The 19,772-nt window shown below is 52.3% G+C and overlaps 1 protein-coding gene across 3 annotated transcripts in view; it reads left to right on the top strand.

The window, feature by feature from the left end:
• Nucleotides 1-19,772, top strand: part of DNAH2 (dynein axonemal heavy chain 2) — an 87,619-nt gene that overhangs the window by 29,620 nt on the left and 38,227 nt on the right. For all 3 annotated transcript variants that reach the window (XR_003128317.3, XM_025428482.3, XM_049110163.1), the window contains 29 exons: nt 683-829; nt 1,640-1,796; nt 2,251-2,490; nt 2,760-2,948; nt 3,149-3,296; nt 3,756-3,948; nt 6,199-6,399; nt 6,488-6,644; nt 7,008-7,182; nt 7,578-7,741; nt 8,749-8,910; nt 9,013-9,116; nt 10,683-10,839; nt 10,980-11,062; nt 11,178-11,358; nt 11,742-11,880; nt 13,322-13,539; nt 13,816-13,917; nt 14,246-14,371; nt 14,664-14,774; nt 15,013-15,201; nt 15,564-15,667; nt 15,763-15,952; nt 16,470-16,650; nt 17,335-17,462; nt 17,775-17,927; nt 18,179-18,304; nt 19,090-19,308; nt 19,568-19,685. Coding sequence is in view for 2 of the 3 variants with exons in the window: in XM_025428482.3 (XP_025284267.3) it covers nt 683-829; nt 1,640-1,796; nt 2,251-2,490; nt 2,760-2,948; nt 3,149-3,296; nt 3,756-3,948; nt 6,199-6,399; nt 6,488-6,644; nt 7,008-7,182; nt 7,578-7,741; nt 8,749-8,910; nt 9,013-9,116; nt 10,683-10,839; nt 10,980-11,062; nt 11,178-11,358; nt 11,742-11,880; nt 13,322-13,539; nt 13,816-13,917; nt 14,246-14,371; nt 14,664-14,774; nt 15,013-15,201; nt 15,564-15,667; nt 15,763-15,952; nt 16,470-16,650; nt 17,335-17,462; nt 17,775-17,927; nt 18,179-18,304; nt 19,090-19,308; nt 19,568-19,685 (4,562 nt within the window). In the remaining variant the exon portion in view is untranslated. The remainder of the gene's footprint in view (nt 1-682; nt 830-1,639; nt 1,797-2,250; nt 2,491-2,759; nt 2,949-3,148; nt 3,297-3,755; nt 3,949-6,198; nt 6,400-6,487; nt 6,645-7,007; nt 7,183-7,577; nt 7,742-8,748; nt 8,911-9,012; nt 9,117-10,682; nt 10,840-10,979; nt 11,063-11,177; nt 11,359-11,741; nt 11,881-13,321; nt 13,540-13,815; nt 13,918-14,245; nt 14,372-14,663; nt 14,775-15,012; nt 15,202-15,563; nt 15,668-15,762; nt 15,953-16,469; nt 16,651-17,334; nt 17,463-17,774; nt 17,928-18,178; nt 18,305-19,089; nt 19,309-19,567; nt 19,686-19,772) is intronic.

The following is a 19,772-nucleotide window of genomic DNA, read 5'->3' on the forward strand; positions in this document are numbered from 1 at the left end:
GGTCAGAGCTGCCCGAGTGCCCATTGCTGGGTGGGAAAGAAGGCCGGTGGTCTTAACATTCAGTGTGCACATGGGCCCGTCACGCCCCCTCCTCTCACTACACTTCTTCCTTCCGCTGGACTTGGGGTCCCCAGTCCAAGACCCTCTGTCTGCCTGTCTCTGCAAAGCATCTCCAGACAAGAAGACTTCCATCTAATGCTGGGGTGAGGAGGGTACTTGCTTAACTGTGCAGAATAATGGAGGGGGGCCAGGGGACAGGTGGGGAACCATTTCCACAACCTTGGTGTTGCGGTCCCACCTCCCCTTCCTGAGACACTTGGAGACACCACCCTGGGCATGGAGTGGCCAGGAATGGAGTGGAATGGAGTGGCCTCTCCACTGTCTCCATGGCCGGCTGAGGATGCTGGTTCTGCTCCTTAGCCATTGGCCTCTCAACTTCCAATCTGCCTGGAAGGGAGCTTATGCCCTAAACACACCAGAACCCCCTTTCCTCTTGTAATGGTTTGGGGAGGGCAGCAAAGGTCCGTGAGTCCAGCCAGCCTCCTTTTACCTGGAGGCGTTGCTTCATTTCCTATGTCTAACCCTCTCCGTGCCTCCCTGGCCCACTGCCCTGGTGCCCCTGCTGGCTCCTGTCCAGGCCCCAAAGCATTTCCCAGAGTTGCCTGGCTCTTTTTTCCCTGAGGTCCCTGCTGATTCTCTTTGTGGAGATTGACTACTGGGAACGGCTGCTCTTTGAGACGCCCCATTATGTGATGAACGTAGCCGAGCGTGCAGAGGACCTGCGCATTCTTCGGGAAAACCTGTTACTGGTGGCTCGAGACTACAATCGGTAAGGCTGCAGTCCTCAGCGGGCCTTCTGCGTGTGTTCTGGGCCTCGTCTGCGTCTTATCTGTCCCGTGATGTCATCTATCTCCTGTGGGATCTATCCTTTACTTTTTACCATCTCAAGAAAATTCTTTCTCCTACTCTCTCATGTGGCCCTGTGATTATTCCTGTCCCTTGCACTTTTGTCTTCTAGCTTCAGGGTAGAGGGCAAAACAACCCAAACCAGGTCCTCTCCAACCTCACAGGGCACTGGGACCATGTGTACTGTGGGCCCGGGTCACTTCTAGGAGTGAAGGGGGGGGCATTAAGATTGTGGGCACGAGATAACATCCGCTTCATTGAATCGAGGCCACACAGGGACCCCTTCTCTTAGTACCCTTGATACTTATCTCTGGAGTGAGGCTTTGCTCTGGGTTGAGTGCCTTTCTCAGCCCCATTAAGGTCCAAGTGGGTGGAGCAAGGAGTGGAGAAAGCATCCTTATTTGGGTGTCCAGAACCGCCCTGTCCAGCATAGCAGCCACTGGTTGCACATGGCTATTTCTATTTTAATTAATTAATTGGAATTCAAGAAAATTTTAAAATTGAGTCCCTCATTGGCACAGGCCACGTTTCAAGTGCTCCACAGCCACACACAGTTAGTGGTGACTATGTGTGGGCAGCACAAATTGTAGAGTGTTTCCACTACCACCAGAAGTTTTATTGGAAAGCACAGTTCAGCCTTGTGAGCTTCCAGAGTTCTCCACCAGGTCTCCTGTTGTGGAGGAGAGACCTGTAGAGCTTGTCCCGCCAGCTGCTGGTCTCCTCTCATGCACAGGATCATTGCCATGCTGTCCCCAGATGAGCAGGCCCTCTTCAAAGAACGTATCCGGTTCCTGGATAAGAAGATCCACCCTGGACTCAAGAAACTGCATTGGGCCCTGAAGGGGGCCAGTGCCTTCTTTATCACAGAATGCCGTATACACGCCAGCAAGGTGGGTCACAATCATGGGCCTCTGGAGGTTGGTGAGGCTCACCCAAAGGTCGCTGCATGGATAATCAGTACCTGAGTCTTGGCTAGTGCTGGAGAGACCAGGGGGTGGTGGGAAAGAAGCCAACTGTGCTTATGGAAGGCTTTTATTTATTTTTATTTTTAAGATTTTATTTATATATTTGAGAGGTGCTCACGCTCAAGTGTACATGAGCGGGAGGAGGGGCAGAGGGAGGAGAAGACTCCCCGCTGAGCAGGGAGCCCAACACATGATCATGACTCAAGCTGAAGGTAGATGTTCCACCAACTAAGACACTCAGGTGCCCCAGGACTTCTATTTTTATTTCTAATCTCAGCAAGTCTAGTGATAGGACAGGTGGGAGGCTAGAACTAGGCCCAGAGGGTTCCTTCCCAAACTGAGCACCCCTCCCACACCCATGTGTGTGGTCTGCCTCTAGGTGCAGACCATTGTGAATGAGTTCAAGGCCTCCACTCTGACCATTGGCTGGCGAGCCCAAGAGATATCCGAGACGCTGTTGGTGCACATCAGCAACAAGCGGGTGTATAGAGACCTGGAATTTGAGGAGGACCAGCAGGAGCACCGGACAGCTGTGCAGCAGAAATTGATGAGCCTGCACCAGGATGTGGTGGCTATCATGACCAACTCCTACGAAGTCTTCAAGAATGATGGCCCTGAGGTGGGGGGTCCTGGTGTCAAGGCTTTGGGGCTGGGTGAGGCCCCTGGTGCCATCAGAACTTTCTCTCGGTTCTTCCCTCCTACTTTTGGTGGGTGCTTCTCAGATGCCCGGCTCTACTTTTGGGTGCACCCAGCCTTCATTCTTGCAGACCTTCTTCCTTTGGGACTCAGAATCCTACCTTTTTCTTTAGCTCGTTTCCTTCCCCTCTTGCTGGTTCCTATTCCCCAGGACCTGCCCCATCTCCCCTGAGGGTTTCCCTCTCCACCCAGATTCAGCAGCAGTGGATGCTGTACACAATCAGGCTGGACCACATGATGGAGGATGCCCTACGCCTGAATGTGAAGTGGTCGCTACTAGAACTGTCCAAGGCCATCAATGGGGATGGAAAGACCACACCCAACCCACTCTTCCAAGTCCTGGTCATTTTGCAGAATGACACGCAGGGAGGTGTGGCACAGGTGAGGACCTTTACTCCTCATGTTCCAAAACTCTCAGACTCTGTTTTCAGTTTCCCTCAACCCTTAACCTCAGCCCTTAGCTGTGACTTCATCTTATGGCCCCTCCAGGGCTGGTTCTGAGGTGTTCAACCTTACCAGCCCTGAGGCTGGTCTCTTCCAGCCAGGCTAAGGCTCTCTCCCCTGTGTCCCCTGCCCCCCAGGTGGAATTCTCACCAACTCTGCAGACTCTGGCAGGTGTAGTCAATGACATTGGCCACCACCTCTTCTCCACCATCTCTGTCTTCCGCCACCTCCCAGAAATTCTCATCAAGCGCAAGTTTCATCGTGACCCCATCCATGTAATCGTGGGTGAGTGGGCAGTGGGGAGGGCACTGGGTGCAGGGGCATCAGAGACTTAGGGATGGGCAGAGCCAGGAGGAGAGGCCAGGGAAGATGCTGGGACACATGATGTTTCCAGACACATGATGCTGGGAAGGCCAGGTTTGGGGCCAGATCAGGGACCAGACTGGGGAAGGGAGCAAGGGTGGCAGTCAGAGTGGAGAGTAGGAGACCAATGCTCAAGGACTTTGGGATTAGGGTGGGAGATTAGGAAGGATGAGTTTGGGACTGGGGCAGGATAGGAGGTGCCCATCTGAATCCTAGGCTGGAGTCTTATTTTTACTTTCCACCTCTCCCTCTGTTCATTAATGTTCATGTTTGAGCCAAATTTCTTTTGGGATGTGGTGAGGAGGGTCCCGTGGCCAGCACAGAGGCTGGAGCTTGGGTTGGGCTGTAAGTGAGTGAGAAACATTTTGCTGGTTCTTGAAGAGCGAGATGAGGACATCAAGAAGATCCAGGCCCAGATCAGCAGTGGCGTGACCAACAACGCAAGCCTACTACAGAATTACCTCAAGACCTGGGATTTGTATCGGGAGATCTGGGAGATCAACAAGGATTCTTTTATTCGCCGCTATCAGCGTCTCAACCCCCCTGTCTCTTCTTTTGATGCTGACATTGCCCGGTAAGGAGTCATGGTGGCTGTGAAGCTCTGTCTCTGTGAAGTATAGAATCCTGGGAGGAGGTCCAGGCCTACAAACCTTGGAAGAGGATTGGGGTAGGGAGAGCTGTAGAAAATTTGTGTCCTCAACTATGGGAGAAGATCAGGAGCTAGAGCATTGGACCTTTGTTTTTGTTGTTGTTGTTGTTTTGTTTTGTTTGTAAAGATTTTATTTATTCATGAGAGACACACAGAGAGAGGCAGAAGGAGAAGCAGGCTCCAGGACCCCAGGATCACGACCTAAGCCAAAGGCAGACGCTCAACCACTGAGCCACCCAGGCACTCCAGGACCTTTATTTCTCATTGGGTGGGGACCACATAAGAGCTGGACAAAATTTAGGGGAAAAGCCTTTGTGTGTGTGTGTGTGTGTGTGTGTGTGTGTGTGTGTGTGGAGGGGTCACCTACAGGGTCCTGGTGGGAAAGAAGAAACATAAAGTTTTGAAGGGTGAGAAGCGAGCACCTCCATTTTAAGAAGGCAGATTAGAGTTTCATTGAAGATCATTCCTGAGTCTTGGGCAGCCCAGGTGGCTCAAGCAGTTTAGCACTGCCTTTGGCCCAGGGCCTGATCCTGGAGACCCAGGATCGAGTCCCACGTCAGGCTCCTTGCATGGTGCCTGCTTCTTCCTCTGCCTGTGTCTCTGCTTCTCTCTCTCCTCTCTGTGTATTCTCAGAAATAAATAAATAAAATCTTAAAAAAAAAAAAAAAAAAGAAGATCATTCCTGAGTCTTGCTCTGAGCTCCCATCTCTCTGTCCTCTCTTTATTCACTCAGTAAACCCCACTGTGTCATGAATGGGAAGTGAGGAATAAAGAAATGAACAGGATTTTCTTTTAAGGGATACAGCCCAGTAGGGAAGGTGAAGGTGTCCCTGAGAGAGCAGCAGCAGTGGTGTCCTGAAGATGCTTGAGATCCCAGCCCTACCCCTCATGGGCTGCGGCACCACAGGCAGGTTACTCTGCTCTCTGGGCCTCAGATTCCTGGGGAGCAGATATGACCCTTCCTACCTTTCAAGGTTGTGAGGTCATGAAATCTATGTGAAAGCACTTTGCAAACTCTAAAGCACTTTGCAAACTCTAAAGCACTTTGCAAACTCTAAAGCACGTCAATTGTACTCATTATTCAAGTGTCAGTGTGATAAGGACTGTAATTAAGGCGTACAGAGCATCAGCACAGGTCAGTGGAAGGACAGAGCACTCCAGCCAGGACATTAGGAGAGGCTACTTGGAGGGAATGGCTGGGGCTGGGCTTTATGGAGTGGGTAGGATTCCCACAGGCAGAAATGGGCAGTGGGAGGGCATTTCAGGTAGAGAACATGATGTGAGAGAGGCATGAAGGTGATAACATGTGCATATGCTCACTGAGCAGTGAGTGTTCTAGAACACAGGGGCGGGAAAGGAAGGGCGCCCAGGGATTTATGTAGAGTAGACAATGTAATTCTCTTGACAGCCTCATGACATGGGTTCTTTTATTATCACCATGTGATAATAAGAAATAAGAAAGTGGGGGGATGCCTGGGTGACTCAGCAGTTGAGAATTTGCCTTTGGCTCAGGGTGTGATCCCAGGTTCGGTGATTGGGTCCCGCATCAGGCTTCCTGCAGGGAGCCTGCTTCTCCCTCTGCCTGTGTCTCTGCCTCTATCTGTATCTCTCATGAATAAATAAATAAATTCTTTTTTTTAAAATTTTTATTTATTTATGATAGTCACACACACACACACAGAGAGAGAGAGAGAGAGAGAGAGAGGCAGAGACATAGGCAGAGGGAGAAGCAGGCTCCATGCACTGGGAGCCTGACGTAGGATTCGATCCTGGGTCTCCAGGATCACGCCCTGGGCCAAAGGCAGGCGCTAAACCGCTGCGCCACCCAGGGATCCCTAAATAAATAAATTCTTAAAAAACAAGAAAGTGGGGCCCAGACAGTTTCAATAACCCATCTGAGGTCATGGAGTTAGGGAGCAGCACTGGGTACTCAACTCAGATCCTCAAGCCTTGAATGCCAGAGTCTGACTGCTGCCTAGTAGGCAGGGATTGGGAAAATGATACGATCCCAGCCATATGGCTGGAGTGGATTGAAATGGGAGACCCAAGGAGCACCCTGCATGGGTGTAGGGGTAGGAAGCCAGCACTTGAACTGGCAACAGGGCAGTAGGCTTGTCTGCTAAAAAAAAAAACAAAAAAAAAAACCCACCCTCATGGGGACATGGGCCCTTGCAGCTACACAGAGGTTGCCAATAACGTGCAGAAGGAGGAGACGGTCCTCAACATCCAGTTTGTGCTGCTGGACTGCTCACACCTCAAGTTCTCACTGGTGCAGCACTGCAATGAGTGGCAGAACAAGTTCACGACTCTGCTCAAGGAGATGGCAGCCCGGCGCCTCCTGGAGCTTCACACCTACCTGCGGGACAATGCAGAGAAGTATGGGTCCTGGCACAGGGCAGCAGGAGTACGGGAGGGCAGGCCTGGTCCCTTCTGCTCACCAACATTCTCTTTGGCCTGACTTCAGAATCAGCCATCCCCCACAGACGCTGGAGGAACTAGGGGTCAGCCTGCAACTCATGGAAACCCTGCAGCATGACCTGCCCAACCTGGAGACCCAGATCCCCCCCATACATGAGCAATTCACCATTCTTGAGAAGTATGAGGTGCTAGTTCAGGAAAACGTGAGTTCCCATGGCAGACGGTCTGCTGGAGTTGGACCCATACCAGCCATGGATTGGGGGAAAGAGTGAACCCCCACATAGCAGGCCCTGTGCCACCAGGAGGGGCAGCAGAGGAGTGATCTGGGCAGAAGTTGTGAGATTCCAAGGCCTCTGAGAGAGCCAAAGACCTCAAATGATATTTTGGGTCAGGTGATGGGTTCCTCTTTGTCCCAGAAGCTGTGGCTTCATGTCTTTGGGCCTCACTGCATGTAGAACATGGTCACAGACTCTGGTCCACAGGGTCAGAAAAGAACCCTTAAGAGCATAGGTGAAGAGGACAGACCTTCTGCTCGTGGCTCATCATCCCCTCCTTCATGTCCTCAGGTCCTGGAGATGCTGGACAGTCTCAATGGGGAGTGGGTCATATTCCAACAAATCCTGCTGGACAGTGAGCAAATGCTGAAGAAACACAAGGATAAATTCAAGACAGGCCTCATCCACTCAGCTGATGATTTTAAGAAGAAAGCACATAATCTTCTGGAAGACTTTGAATCCAAAGGTACTTTGTTTTTGACCCCTCCCTCTTTACCGCTGTTTTGACCCAATCTTTCAAAGCCTCATTCTCTGGGAGATAGGGACAAGGATGAGCAGAGGAAGGCTGCTGCTGGGGAGGGATAGAGGCCTGGCACTGCTGTCAGCGACACACTGCCCAGTATTTCTTTTCCATGTTTTCTTTTCCATGGCCCACCATCTCTGATTCTCAAGTCACAATTAGGAGTTTTTCCTAAGGCTAATCATTGTTCTTTCAATGCATTCCCTTGTTTTCCTGCCCACCTCTGTTGTGCAAGGCAAGAAGGGAGATTTACCCACAAAGAGTCAGGAGAGCCATGATGATCCCCCAAAAGGACAATGGCCTTAAGCAGGAACCTGAGCTTCACCTTGAATTTCCCACAGGCCCCTTCACCAGTAATGTGGGATATCAGACGGCCCTAGAGCAGATCGCCCAGGTGCGGGCCATGCTCAATGCCATGCAGGAAGAAGAAAACAGCCTCCGCTCCAATCTGGGCATCTTCAAGATCGAGCAGCCAGCTTCCAAGGACCTGCAGAACCTGGAGAAGGTGGTGTGCTGGGCGAGGCCCCTGTGGTGAGAGGGGCTGGGCGCTGGGAGCAGGAGCCTGGGGTCTGAGGGCCCAACCAGGAAGATGGGAGCGTGAGAACCTTAAAAAAAAAAAAAAAGGAGGTAAAATTCAGAAAGCAAGATAACCATTTTAAAGTAAACGATTTAGTGGCATTTTGTACATTTTACGATGTTGTGAGGTCATCATCTCTGGCTCCAAAGCACTTTTATCACCATGGAAGGAAACCTACAGCCCTCTCCCCTCAGCCTCCCATGACCACTGATTCATCTTCTGTCCATGAATTTGCCTGCCCTGTACATTTCATATAAATGGAACCACACAATATGTGGCTTTTTCAGATCTGGCTTATTTGACTCACTATAATGTTTTGGAGGCTCATCCACATTGTTGCACACGTTGGTGCTTTGATCCTTTCTATGGCTGAGAAATCTTCTGTTGTGTGGACATTTGGCTCGTTTCTACCTTTCAGCTGTGTAGCTGCTATGAACGTGTGTGTTCTTGTATCTGCCAGCGGCCCCCTCCCTGTTCCCGTGGGTGCAGCCATAGGAGCAGAATTGCTGGGTCAGGAGGCAACTCTGCACTTAATCTGTTGTAGAGCCATCAAGCTCTTTTCCCCAGGAGGGCAGTGTTTTATGCTCCCCCCAGCACCAAGTGAGTGCTCCTAATTCTCCACATCCTCATCCACACCCACCCCATGCCATTTTTTGGCCTGGTCATCCTGCTGGGTGTGAAGTGGTATCTCAAGGTGGCTTTGATTTGCATGTCCAACTCTTGGCAAATGATATCAAGGATCTTTTCGTGTGTTTGTCTCTTGACAAGATCCTAAGGCAAGTGAGTAGGGAAAAAGTTTGAACTGAGGAGGCAGCCCTACTATGTGGAGGGAAAGCCTTCTTAGAATGAGAGGAGCTGTGGACCTAAGTGTCATCAGCGGGGAAGAGGGCAGGTGTTCTGTCACTTAATGCACCTCTCTGCTCTTGGCCATGAAGGAGCTGGATGCACTCCAGCAAGTCTGGGAGATCACACGGGACTGGGAGGAGAACTGGAACCAGTGGAAGATTGGCCAGTTCCTGACCCTACAGACAGAGGCCATGGAGACTATGGCACATGGTCTGTTCCGCCGCCTCACCAGATTGGCCAAAGAGTACAAGGTGTGTGGAGGGTGGAGGGGGAGCAGGAGGTAAGCCTGCTGAGGAAGGGGGACAGTGTGGGGACAGTGGTCAGGGCTTCTGATGCCTCTGATTTTTGCCCAGGATCGCAACTGGGAAATTATTGAAACCACTCGCTCCAAAATAGAGCAGTTCAAGAGGATCATGCCTGTCATCTCGGACCTTCGAAACCCAGCCCTTAGAGAGAGGTGAGGCTGCTCCTCTGCTCCTCAGGGTCATCCCCTGGCCTGGGCCACCACCTGGTGATGCCCACAGACACACACCCTAAGGAGGCCTTCACTTGGGCCTGCCCAGTCCTCTGTCTCATGCATCGTCCTGGGTTTTCTAGCCTTCTTGGCTCCTTCCCTATTTCCTCCCCCTTGCATCTCCCTCGCTTTATGTCTTCTGTCTCCAAAAGGCTTTATTCTCTTTTCAAAAAACGATTTTATGGGATCCCTGGGTGGTGCAGCAGTTTGGCGCCTGCCTTTGGCCCAGGGCGCGATCCTGGAGACCCAGGATCGAATCCCATGTCGGGCTCCCAGTGCATGGAGCCTGCTTCTCCCTCTGCCTGTGTCTCTGCCTCTCTCTCTCTCTGTGACTATCATAAATAAATTTAAAAAATGTTAAAAAAAACCGATTTTATTTATTTGAGAGAGACAGAAAGAAAGTGAATATGGGGGGGCGGAGCAGATGGAGAGAGAGAATCTCAAGCAGACTCCCTGCTTAGCATGGAGCCCGATGCAGGGCTTGATCTCACAACCCTGAGATCATGATCTAAGCCAAAACCAAGAGTTGGATGCTTAACTGACTAAGCCACCTGGCACCCCTGGAAGGTTTTCTTTTTTTGTAGCCAAAAGTATCTCTTTCTTTCATGGTTTTTGCTTTAGGTCTTTGTTGAAGAAAACCTCCCAGATTTCTTTTTAAGCATTTAAAAAAAATTTTTATTTATTTATGATAGTCACAGAGAGAGAGAGAGGCAGAGACATAGGCAGAGGGAGAAGCAGGCTCCATGTACTGGGAGCCCGACGTGGGACTGGATCCCGGGTCTCCAGGATCGCGCCCTGGGCCAAAGGCAGGCGCTAAACCGCTGTGCCACCCAGGGACCCCAAACCTCCCAGATTTAAACATGCACTCTTTCTGTACTTTCCTCTAATACTTTATAATTTTATTTTGCAAGTTTTACTCTTTTGACGTGTGTGGAATCCATTACATTGTAGAGGAGGCCTTTGAAGCCACTGAGAACAGAATAAACTCTTTTATAAGTGGCATTTTAATAATTATCCATTTAGAAGGAAAAAATTTCATTTCTTACCCATTGCATCCAGTACAGTGATTTTGATAGTGCTTTACCATTAAGCATCTGGTGGTTATGTACAACCTGACTACCTCACCTGCTTCAGTTGTTCAAGCTCCCCTAGGCTCAGCTTCCTTGGGTCCAAAAGGAAGAACCAAAGTTCCTCCTTTGCAGTGGATATGTGAATTAAATGGGGCATTTCATGCAAAGTGCTTGGCCCTGTGCACGGTCTACAGTAAACCTGCAGTGATCAGTCTGAACTCCCTTCCCAGAGAATCAACACCTTAATCTCTCACCTCCTTACAGTGCCTAAGATCGCATCTTAGGGCCTATGTAGTAAATGTGTGTTGAATCGTGAATAAATACGTAAATGGCGTATTCTGTCCCAATGGGAAAAAGAAAACCTGCAGATTGATGTGAACACTTTCTAGTAGATTTTGATATCGGGCCTCATGACCTGACCTTCTGTCCCTGGCCACAGGCACTGGGATCAGATCAGGGACGAGATCCAACGGGAGTTTGATCAAGAATCTGAGAGCTTCACCTTGGAGCAGATTGTGGACCTTGGGAGGGACCAGCATGTGGAGAAAATTGGGGAGATCTCTGCATCAGCGACCAAAGAACTGGCTATAGAGTTGGTATGACTGATTCCCTTCCCACAGCCCCCATTCCCTGAGTCTTCTGCAGCCAGCTTTTCAGGATCCAATGGCCTCTCTGAGTTCTGTTCCCCCTAGGGACTAAAAACAGGATTGTTCTGTCCCCCAATTTCTTTTCCCAGGCTTTACAGAACATTGCCAAGACCTGGAAGGTGATTCAGCTGGACATAGTGCCCTATAAGGATAAAGGCCATCACCGACTCAGGTAGTGAGGGCCTCAGGGTGGCAGGGCAGGGGACAGGCTGCATGATCCGGGCTGCATAGCCTCTGGAGGTTTGGCACGTGGGGATGGACTACAGTTCTGATGTTTTCTACTGCAGAGGCACAGAGGAGGTGTTCCAGGCATTGGAAGATAACCAGGTGGCCCTGTCTACCATGAAGGCTTCTCATTTTGTCAAGGCCTTTGAGAAGGACGTGGACCACTGGGAACGTTGCCTCTCCCTCATTTTGGAGGTTGTTGAGATGGTGCTCACGGTGCAGCGCCAGTGGATGTACCTAGAGGTCAGGACTCCCTGCCTGAGCTGCTCCTGTAAACCACCTTTACTCCTTTCTCTGCATATGACCTATATATTGGCTCTACTGGCCATGTTTTCCCACCTCTCAAGTCATTTTTTCCCTGGGCCCAAGTGTCTGAGTCTTAGTGATGACCTCTCAGGTTCAGTTCCCTCCTTGAGCAGCCAGCCTTAGCCCTTCTTCCATTTTTCTTCTTGAACCCAGGATCTGGCCTCCCAGCCCCAACTGTCCTTCCAGAACTTGGGCATCTTGCCTTTGGTTCTAATGCTCCTTACCTTCCACTTAGCTGTCATTCCTGGTCTGGGAGTGGAGAGCAGAATGTGGGGAACAGGTGAGAAACAGCCTCTCATCCCCAACTCTTGGCCCCTCAGAATATCTTCCTTGGAGAGGACATCCGTAAGCAGCTGCCTAGTGAATCAGCCCTTTTTGACCAGGTCAACAGCAACTGGAAAACCATCATGGACCGGATGAGCAAGGACAGCAATGCTCTCCGGAGCACTCACCATCCAGGTCTGTTGAGCTTCATAGCCTCTTGTCCTGACAGAGGCTGGGTTGATGCTGAGTACGTGTGATGTTGTGTCCACATGCTTCATTTATTGAGAGGCTGTGGTACCTGGCTTTTGTACCAGCACCATCATTGCCTCTTCTGAGCATGAAATAACAGTTTAGTGAGTGAAACTCAACAAATACTTGGGTGGAGTAAACTAGTGGGATGGCGTGTGAGGAGGTGAAAGAGAGACATACACACAGAAAGGCTGGTTGGTTTTGGTAGAGTGTGGTCAAGACTCAGGAAGTGAGGTCTGATGATGGATGCCAAGCGTGGGCATCCTGAGGAGAAGAGTTCTGTCACAAGGTTCAGAAGACACCTTTGTTTACCCTTGGGCCAACTTAATGATTTTTCATTTTCCCAAGAACCTTGGGTATATGTATTTAAAAAGCCTTAATTTTAATTATTCTGATAAAATATCTGCATCAGGATATGCAAAGTTGAGTGACAGCATGCATTTGTTAGAAAATAATATTTGAGATCATTGGCAAAATTACATTTTGGAACAATTTATAAGCAAAGCCAGAGAAACAAGTATCCCTTCATTGAGCACAAGCACCAAATTCATCTCACCCACTGCTACTGAGTCACCCTGTGATCTTCAGGGGCCACGCAGAGGCCCAGCAGCCCATAGACTTTGTACTTGAAGGCACGAGGATCTCCTCAGAGTTTGGATTCCAGGGCATTCATATTTTCTCCAGAAAGCTAGAAACTGGGAAAACAAGGGAATAAACCAATCAAAACCCAAAGCTTGGAGGAAACTAAGATTATTGAGAACCTGCAACCGTGAATCTGTTTTTCTTAGAACCTGGAATTGTTCTTTGGGGTAGATACTATTACCATTTAACCCATAAAGAGGTAAAAGCTCAAACAGACATGCTAGTTAGTGAAAGGGCAGCAGTTTGAATGGCCATCTCTGCCCCTCTGTCTAATGCGCTTTTCACTCTACCTGAGGGACACTGGTGCCTGCAGACTTCTTTCGATGTGTGCATATGATATATATTGAAATCAAATGATCTAATTTGTTGGATTGTGCTCATGCGGAACAGGCTCTAATATCCAGCTCTTGAGGTGACTGGCTGAGCTGGAGGGATGGAACTGTCATTGTAAGACTGAAGGGAGATGACATGTCGCTATATTAGTGGAATCCTGTATACCGTATAATTAATGCATAGTGTAAAAAATGCAGACTAGTGTACAATGGACACTTGATGATTAATTAATGAAGAGGATGGGCTAAGCGGGATAGAGTGATTTGGAGACACTTCTCTGCTTCTAGCAACCATTATAGCAATGTGTACCCCAATATCCAAGAGCTGGCAAAGTGGGTACAGTCACACACTCCAGATCCACTCAGGGCCATGGTAAAGGGCCCTCAAATGTCATTCCTTGCTCTTATTCCAGGCCTTCTGGACACCTTGATAGAAATGAACACAGTCCTGGAAGATATCCAGAAGTCTCTGGATATGTATCTAGAGACCAAGCGCCATATTTTCCCCCGTTTCTACTTCCTGTCCAATGATGACCTCCTGGAGATTCTGGGCCAGTCCCGCAACCCAGAGGCTGTCCAGCCCCACCTCAAAAAATGCTTTGACAACATCAAACTGCTGAGAATACAGAAGGTCAGCAGAGCCAGCCAGGATGGGATGGAGGGCGGGGGAGAGACAGTGATGACCTAGAGGTACTCCAGGCCTTGGAGGGGACCGTCCCCTCCCAACAGGAGGGGGACATGAATGATTCTGGATTACCTGGGACAGAACCTTTTAGAATTGGTTAACTGATTGGTTAACATTAGGGTTGGCGGGAGGAGCAGAGACTACCTTCACAGGGCCCAGGAACTTCTAGGTGGATATCATGAGTGTGCAGGCCAGACCATTAAGAGCTTCCCATTTTTATAGGTTGGGGGACCCAGCAGCAAATGGGAAGCTGTAGGAATGTTCTCGGGTGATGGCGAGTACATTGATTTCCTCCACCCAGTACTTCTAGAAGGGCCCGTGGAGGTGAGTGGTAGTGAGGGTCTAAAAATCTAGCTGACTCTTCTTCCCCTTGGAGAGTTTGCTTGGCTCTGTGAGGAGAGAACCTTTCTGTGAAGGCACATTGGTCACTTTCCCCCCTCCCACCTGCCATTGCTAAAAACCCTAAGCTCTCCCCTGAACCTGAAAAGCAGACAGCCTGCCCCCTAGCCTCCAGGTCCCTCAGGGATCCTAGCCAGCTGCTGCCTAGCCTGGGCTTGTCTCTGGGGCCCAAAGCCTTGGAGTCCCGTTTCCTAAACCCCTGCCCTCTGGGGATGCTTGTCTCTGGCCCTAAGGCCCTGTCCCCTCCCCCCAGTCCTGGCTTGGTGATGTGGAACGGACCATGAGGGTAACCCTACGGGACCTTCTCCGGAACTGTCGCCTGGCCCTCAAGAAGTTTCTTAACAAGAGAGACAAATGGGTGAAGGAGTGGGCTGGCCAGGTGAGCTGGGGTCAGCAGAAACCGGGGAATAAGAAAGGGCTGAAGGGGAGCAGCAAATGTCAAGACAGAATGTTGAGTCTCACCAAATGCAAGCTTCTTGCCCCTGTTCTGGGCAAAGGCCTTGCCACCCTGAGTGCTAGATGCTTAGCTCCTGCCTGTAGGCCTGTGCCCCATCCTTCAAAGCAGATGAAGTGTATGGAGAGAGGAGTAGCACCGGGCACAGAAAGAGGCAGGGGTTTGGGAGCTGGGCTGCGGGGGTGGCCAGCAGATCCAGCCTCTGCATGTGTCCCAGATGGTGATCACTGCCAGTCAGATCCAGTGGACGGCAGATGTCACCAAGTGTCTGCTGACAGCTAAGGAGCGAGGAGACAAGAAAATCCTCAAGGTCATGAAGAAGAAGCAGGTGTGGAGCCCTATGGGTCAGAGATAGGGTCACAGCGAGGGTGCCTTGTGGCAGAAGTCTGGCGATGAAAGTCTGGGAGGCTCAGAAGGGCACTTTCCTGGTGGATGTTGGGGGTCAGGAATCTCGGGGGTTTGGGATCAGCGCTGGGATGGGAAGTCGGGTGAGGCTGGGATGAGGTGTGGTCAGGGTTTGGTTGCCTTGCCCCCTCTGCTTTCTTCCCCGCCTCCTTGTCCCACAGGTGTCGGTGCTGAACAAGTATTCGGAAGCCATCAGGGGGAACTTGACCAAAATCATGCGGCTGAAAATTGTGGCGCTGGTGACGATAGAAGTCCATGCCCGGGACGTGCTGGAGAAGCTGTACAAGAGTGGCCTCATGGACATGAGCTCCTTTGACTGGCTCAGCCAGCTGCGCTTCTACTGGGAGAAGGTGCTTGCGGGCCTCATACTTTAAATCACCTTCTCTTGATGCCATGGTACCCTAACCCCATCCTCGGTCCCACCACGGTAGCCTAACCTAGTTCCTAACTCTGGTTCGTCTCCTGGATCAGGAGTAGCAAATCATTCTTTTGGTGGTGCCCACCGTGACTGTCACTTGACTGGGCCCAGAGAGACTGCGGGCAGCTGCTGTGTACATTGGGGAAGGGGGTCGTGCAGCATGAAACCCACTGTTCATCCGGGCCATGAACCCTCCGCAGTCCAAACAGAACCCCTGTTCTTGTAATGGTAGCCTTCCCGCCTCCCAGTCGGCCCTCTGGCTCCTGCAAGCACCCCCCGCCCCCGTTTCTCCAGGATCTGGACGACTGTATGATCCGCCAGACCAACACGCAGTTCCAGTACAGTTATGAGTACTTGGGCAACTCTGGCCGGCTCGTCATCACCCCCCTGACAGACAGGTGGGCTGGGTGCCATGACACGGTGGCGGGGCAGGGCGGCAGATGCTGTGGGGATGCTGCTAGGAGTCTGACCCACTCTTGCCCTCAATTGGCAGGTGTTACATGACGCTGACCACAGCACTGCACCTGCATCGGGGGGGCTCCCCTAAAGGTCCTGCAGGCACAGGCAAGACGGAGACCGTCAAGGATCTGGGCAAGGCGCTTGGCATATACGTCATCGTGGTCAACTGCTCCGAGGGCCTGGATTATAAGTCCATGGGCAGGATGTACTCAGGCCTGGCCCAGGTCCATACCCCGAACCCCAACCCAGAGGCCCCATATGTATGGTACAGTCCCAGAAGGTCAGCTAAATCCCAGTGCAATTCCCTGCTTTGTCACATCCACCACCTCATCCTTCAGGTCATCCCCTCAGGTCCCTGTGCCTCCCGGAGCTTCGCTCAGGCTTAATTTCTGCTTATTTGAAAACCTGAATGATGTCAGGGCTCAATGAGGTAACGCATATCAACCGGTTCAGGGAACAGGCTTCCGTGCTCACAAATTCCCCACCCTGGGCTCTTCCCAGCCCCCACCTGCTCTAGCACTCTCTGAGATTGTCCCGTCTGGCCAGGAAGTTCTGGCCATAGACTGCCATGGGGCTACATGCCACCCCACTGCCCTCTCCCCGGCCAAGCACAGATGTTTTAGAGACCCCCACACCCATCAGGACATTTCAGGCAGGCTATGCTAGCCACGGTTCCCAGTGCCTCCCCATTGGAGGGGCCACTACTTCTCTGGCCCCAGCGACTCTGCCTCCCATCCACAGACCGGTGCCTGGGGCTGCTTTGATGAGTTTAACCGCATCAACGTGGAGGTGCTGTCAGTGGTGGCCCAGCAGATCCTGTCCATCCTGTCTGCCCTGGCCGCCAGCCTCACCCGCTTCTACTTTGAGGGCTTTGAAATAAACCTGGTGTGGTCCTGTGGGATCTTTATCACCATGAACCCTGGTACGGGGTGGGGAGCGGAACTGGGTGTCCAGGGCAAATAGCTGCATGCTGCCCCCCTCCCAGGGAAGCATGTTTAGCCCAAGTGGAAGGTGGCTAAGGACAAGAAAGCATGATAGGAGGGTAAACATCCAACTTTCTGGAGGAGGGGAGGCAGTCTTCCTGGCTGCCCTAAACGGGTGGATAACCATTTGTGTCTACACCCACCCCAGTCCTCTGGGATACTTTGCCATCCCCCTGCTGGACCTGCTCCCTAAGTTCTGGTCGACCTGCCACCCCTTTTGCAGACATGAGGGATCTCCACAGAATGCAGAGGATTCTGTGCTCCCTAGGATGGGCCCCGGGGAGGGATCTGCAGGGCCAACAGGAAGGGGCTCAAGTACTGAAATGAGTCAGAGAGATGGGTGGTGAGGACACGGGCTGCCGTGAGTTATGCACGTGCTCGGAGAGGTGGGAGATTGTCAGCTCTGTGATCTGAGTTTGAAACAGGGCCGCGTAGAAAGGAAGGAGAGGACCAGGGATTGGACTGAGCCCCCCCCCCCCCCCGAGGAGGGGAGACCCTGGAGCTGGAGCTGAGGAATCAGAGGGGGGGGCGGGGGGCGAGCTAGGGTTGGGGAGAACAGGGCCGAGTGAGAAGTGGGTCTGTGGGGAGTGGTCTGGGTTCTAAATAAACTCACTGTTTTCCAGGCTATGCTGGTCGCACGGAGCTGCCGGATAACCTGAAATCCATGTTCCGCCCCATCGCCATGGTGGTGCCTGATTCTACTCTTATCGCAGAGATTATCCTCTTTGGGGAGGGCTTTGGCAACTGTAAGGTATGCCCTCGATGTCCTGGCATTGATTATCTTGCTTCCCTTCCACGGTGACTCCCACACGGAGGCGCCCCAGGAGACTCATAGCCGGCCTGTCCTCCATGGAACGTCTTGGTTGCTGTCCATGGGGTGCGGAGGCCTCCCCTCGGTCAAGTCCCTGATCCGTGTTGCCACCATTCCCAACATCTTCTCCTTGGGATTGTCCACAGGTTGCAGCCAGCCACCCTGCATCCCAGGGCTGGCTGCTAATAGTCCCTGTGGAGGCAGGAGGCTGCTGGGGAGGTCGAGATTTCCCTCTCTGTGTTCCTTCCCCAGATTCTGGCCAAGAAAGTGTACACACTCTACTCGCTGGCTGTGCAGCAGCTCTCCAGGCAGGACCACTATGACTTTGGCCTGCGTGCTCTCACGTCCCTCCTGCGCTACGCCGGCAAGAAGCGCCGCCTGCAACCGGATCTGTCTGATGAAGAGGTAGATCGGGGCCCCAGCCCTTGGGCCATACCCTCCACAGTCACTGGTCCCCTGGTGCCTCCACCAAAGCTCTGCAGATCCCTTCCCCAGATCAAGACCCCCCCACCCTTCTGCCTGTCCCCCACGTTGCCTGTCATACTGCTGACGACTCACTCAGGTGTGTGCCTTGTTCAGCCCTTTACAGAGGGAGGGCCTGGTGGGTGCCTAGGCCCTGGTTCCTCAGGCCGGAGGCTTCATCTTTCCCCATCCAGGTTCTGCTGCTCTCGATGCGGGACATGAACATTGCCAAGCTAACCTCGGGTGACATGCCGCTCTTCAATGCCATCGTGCAAGATCTGTTCCCCAACGTCGAGCTGCCTGTCATTGACTACGGCAAGGTATCTGCTCCTCGTTACCCTCACCGACCTCACATGGGCATGTGGGTGCAGGTGCTGGATGCTTGGCTCCCAGGCCCTGTTCCATCCACAGGCCGGGCCTCCTTATCCACGAAACCATGTAGACCTACTCCAACACCGCACTCTTGCTGCGGCCCCCACGCTCCTGACTCAGAGGGTCTCTTACTCTATGGAGCCCCCAGAGCCTTCCTACTTTCTCTGCACCCACCCGCCCCTCCTGCCTCTACATTTCTACCCTCCTCAGGGGTGTGGAGAGGTTGCCAGAGCAGGAGCCGTGTCAGAACAGTAGGACCGAAGGGGTGGGAGGGAAGACGATTCTCCAAAGTACAGGAATTATCTTCTCTGGTGGATCAATGGTTTAGATACCCTGGATGATCCTTTCACTCGAAACCACTAACGTACTGGTTAGAATATATCCTTGTAAATGTGTCACTAAGCTGGCAAGAAACAAGAAAGATTCTGGGGTGGGAGGGGGTGAAAGCAGGGAGATGACACAACACCCTGACAAGGAATGCGCCCTCATCACTCCCATTTAGTGGAGGAGGACACTGAGGCCCAGAGCAGACCCTTTGGGGTCTCTGCCCTTCAGTGAGCTGGCTTGCTCCTGAGTGTGTGGTGGCTGGAGCTCAGGGGCCCTGGAGCCGTTTCTAACAGCCCGAAAGTGACACCCCCCACCCTGGATGGCGGCGATGGGCAGGGGGTGGTTTGAGAGTCGTTCTTGGCCCCTGGCTTTCTCTTCCATGTCTGTGTATCTTCACTTCTCTCAGCTGCGGGAGACCATCGAGCAGGAGATCCATGACATGGGCCTGCAGAGCACACTGTTCACCCTCACCAAGGTCATCCAGCTGTATGAGACCAAGAACTCCCGCCATTCCACCATGATTGTGGGCTGCACGGGCAGTGGCAAGACCACCTCGTGGCGTGTCCTCCAATCCTCCCTGTCCAACTTGTGCCGCGCCGGAGAGCCCAACTTCAACATCGTCAGGGTACTGAGCTGGGACAGTGAAGCGCCTGGAGGAGGCCAGCTGGGTGGGCAGACCGTGGTGGCGGGGTGGGGGTATTGGGGGTGCGGGGACCAGGGGCGCAGTGTGGTCCAGGAGGGCAGGGCTGGGAGCCGGGAGGGGTTTCTGGGACAGATGGGAGACCCAAGGGCAAATGGAGATGGTGGGGGTGGAAGTAGACGGAGACCTTGGCCTTGGTGTCTGCCAGCCGCTCAACGCACACCCCACCCCCTTGTCCCTTTAGGAGTTCCCTCTGAACCCAAAGGCGCTGTCCCTAGGGGAGTTGTATGGGGAATATGACCTCAACACTAACGAGTGGACAGATGGCGTCCTGTCCAGCGTCATGCGGACAGCATGCGCAGGTGCCCAGAGGGCCATGGGGTGGGCAGGCAGGTGCCTGAGTCTTGGGGGCGAGTGGGGGGATGGTCTGGGGCTAGGAAGTCCACATT

The sequence above is a fragment of the Canis lupus genome, chromosome 5, assembly GCF_003254725.2.
Source record: "Canis lupus dingo isolate Sandy chromosome 5, ASM325472v2, whole genome shotgun sequence".
Taxonomy (NCBI): Eukaryota; Metazoa; Chordata; class Mammalia; order Carnivora; family Canidae; genus Canis; species Canis lupus.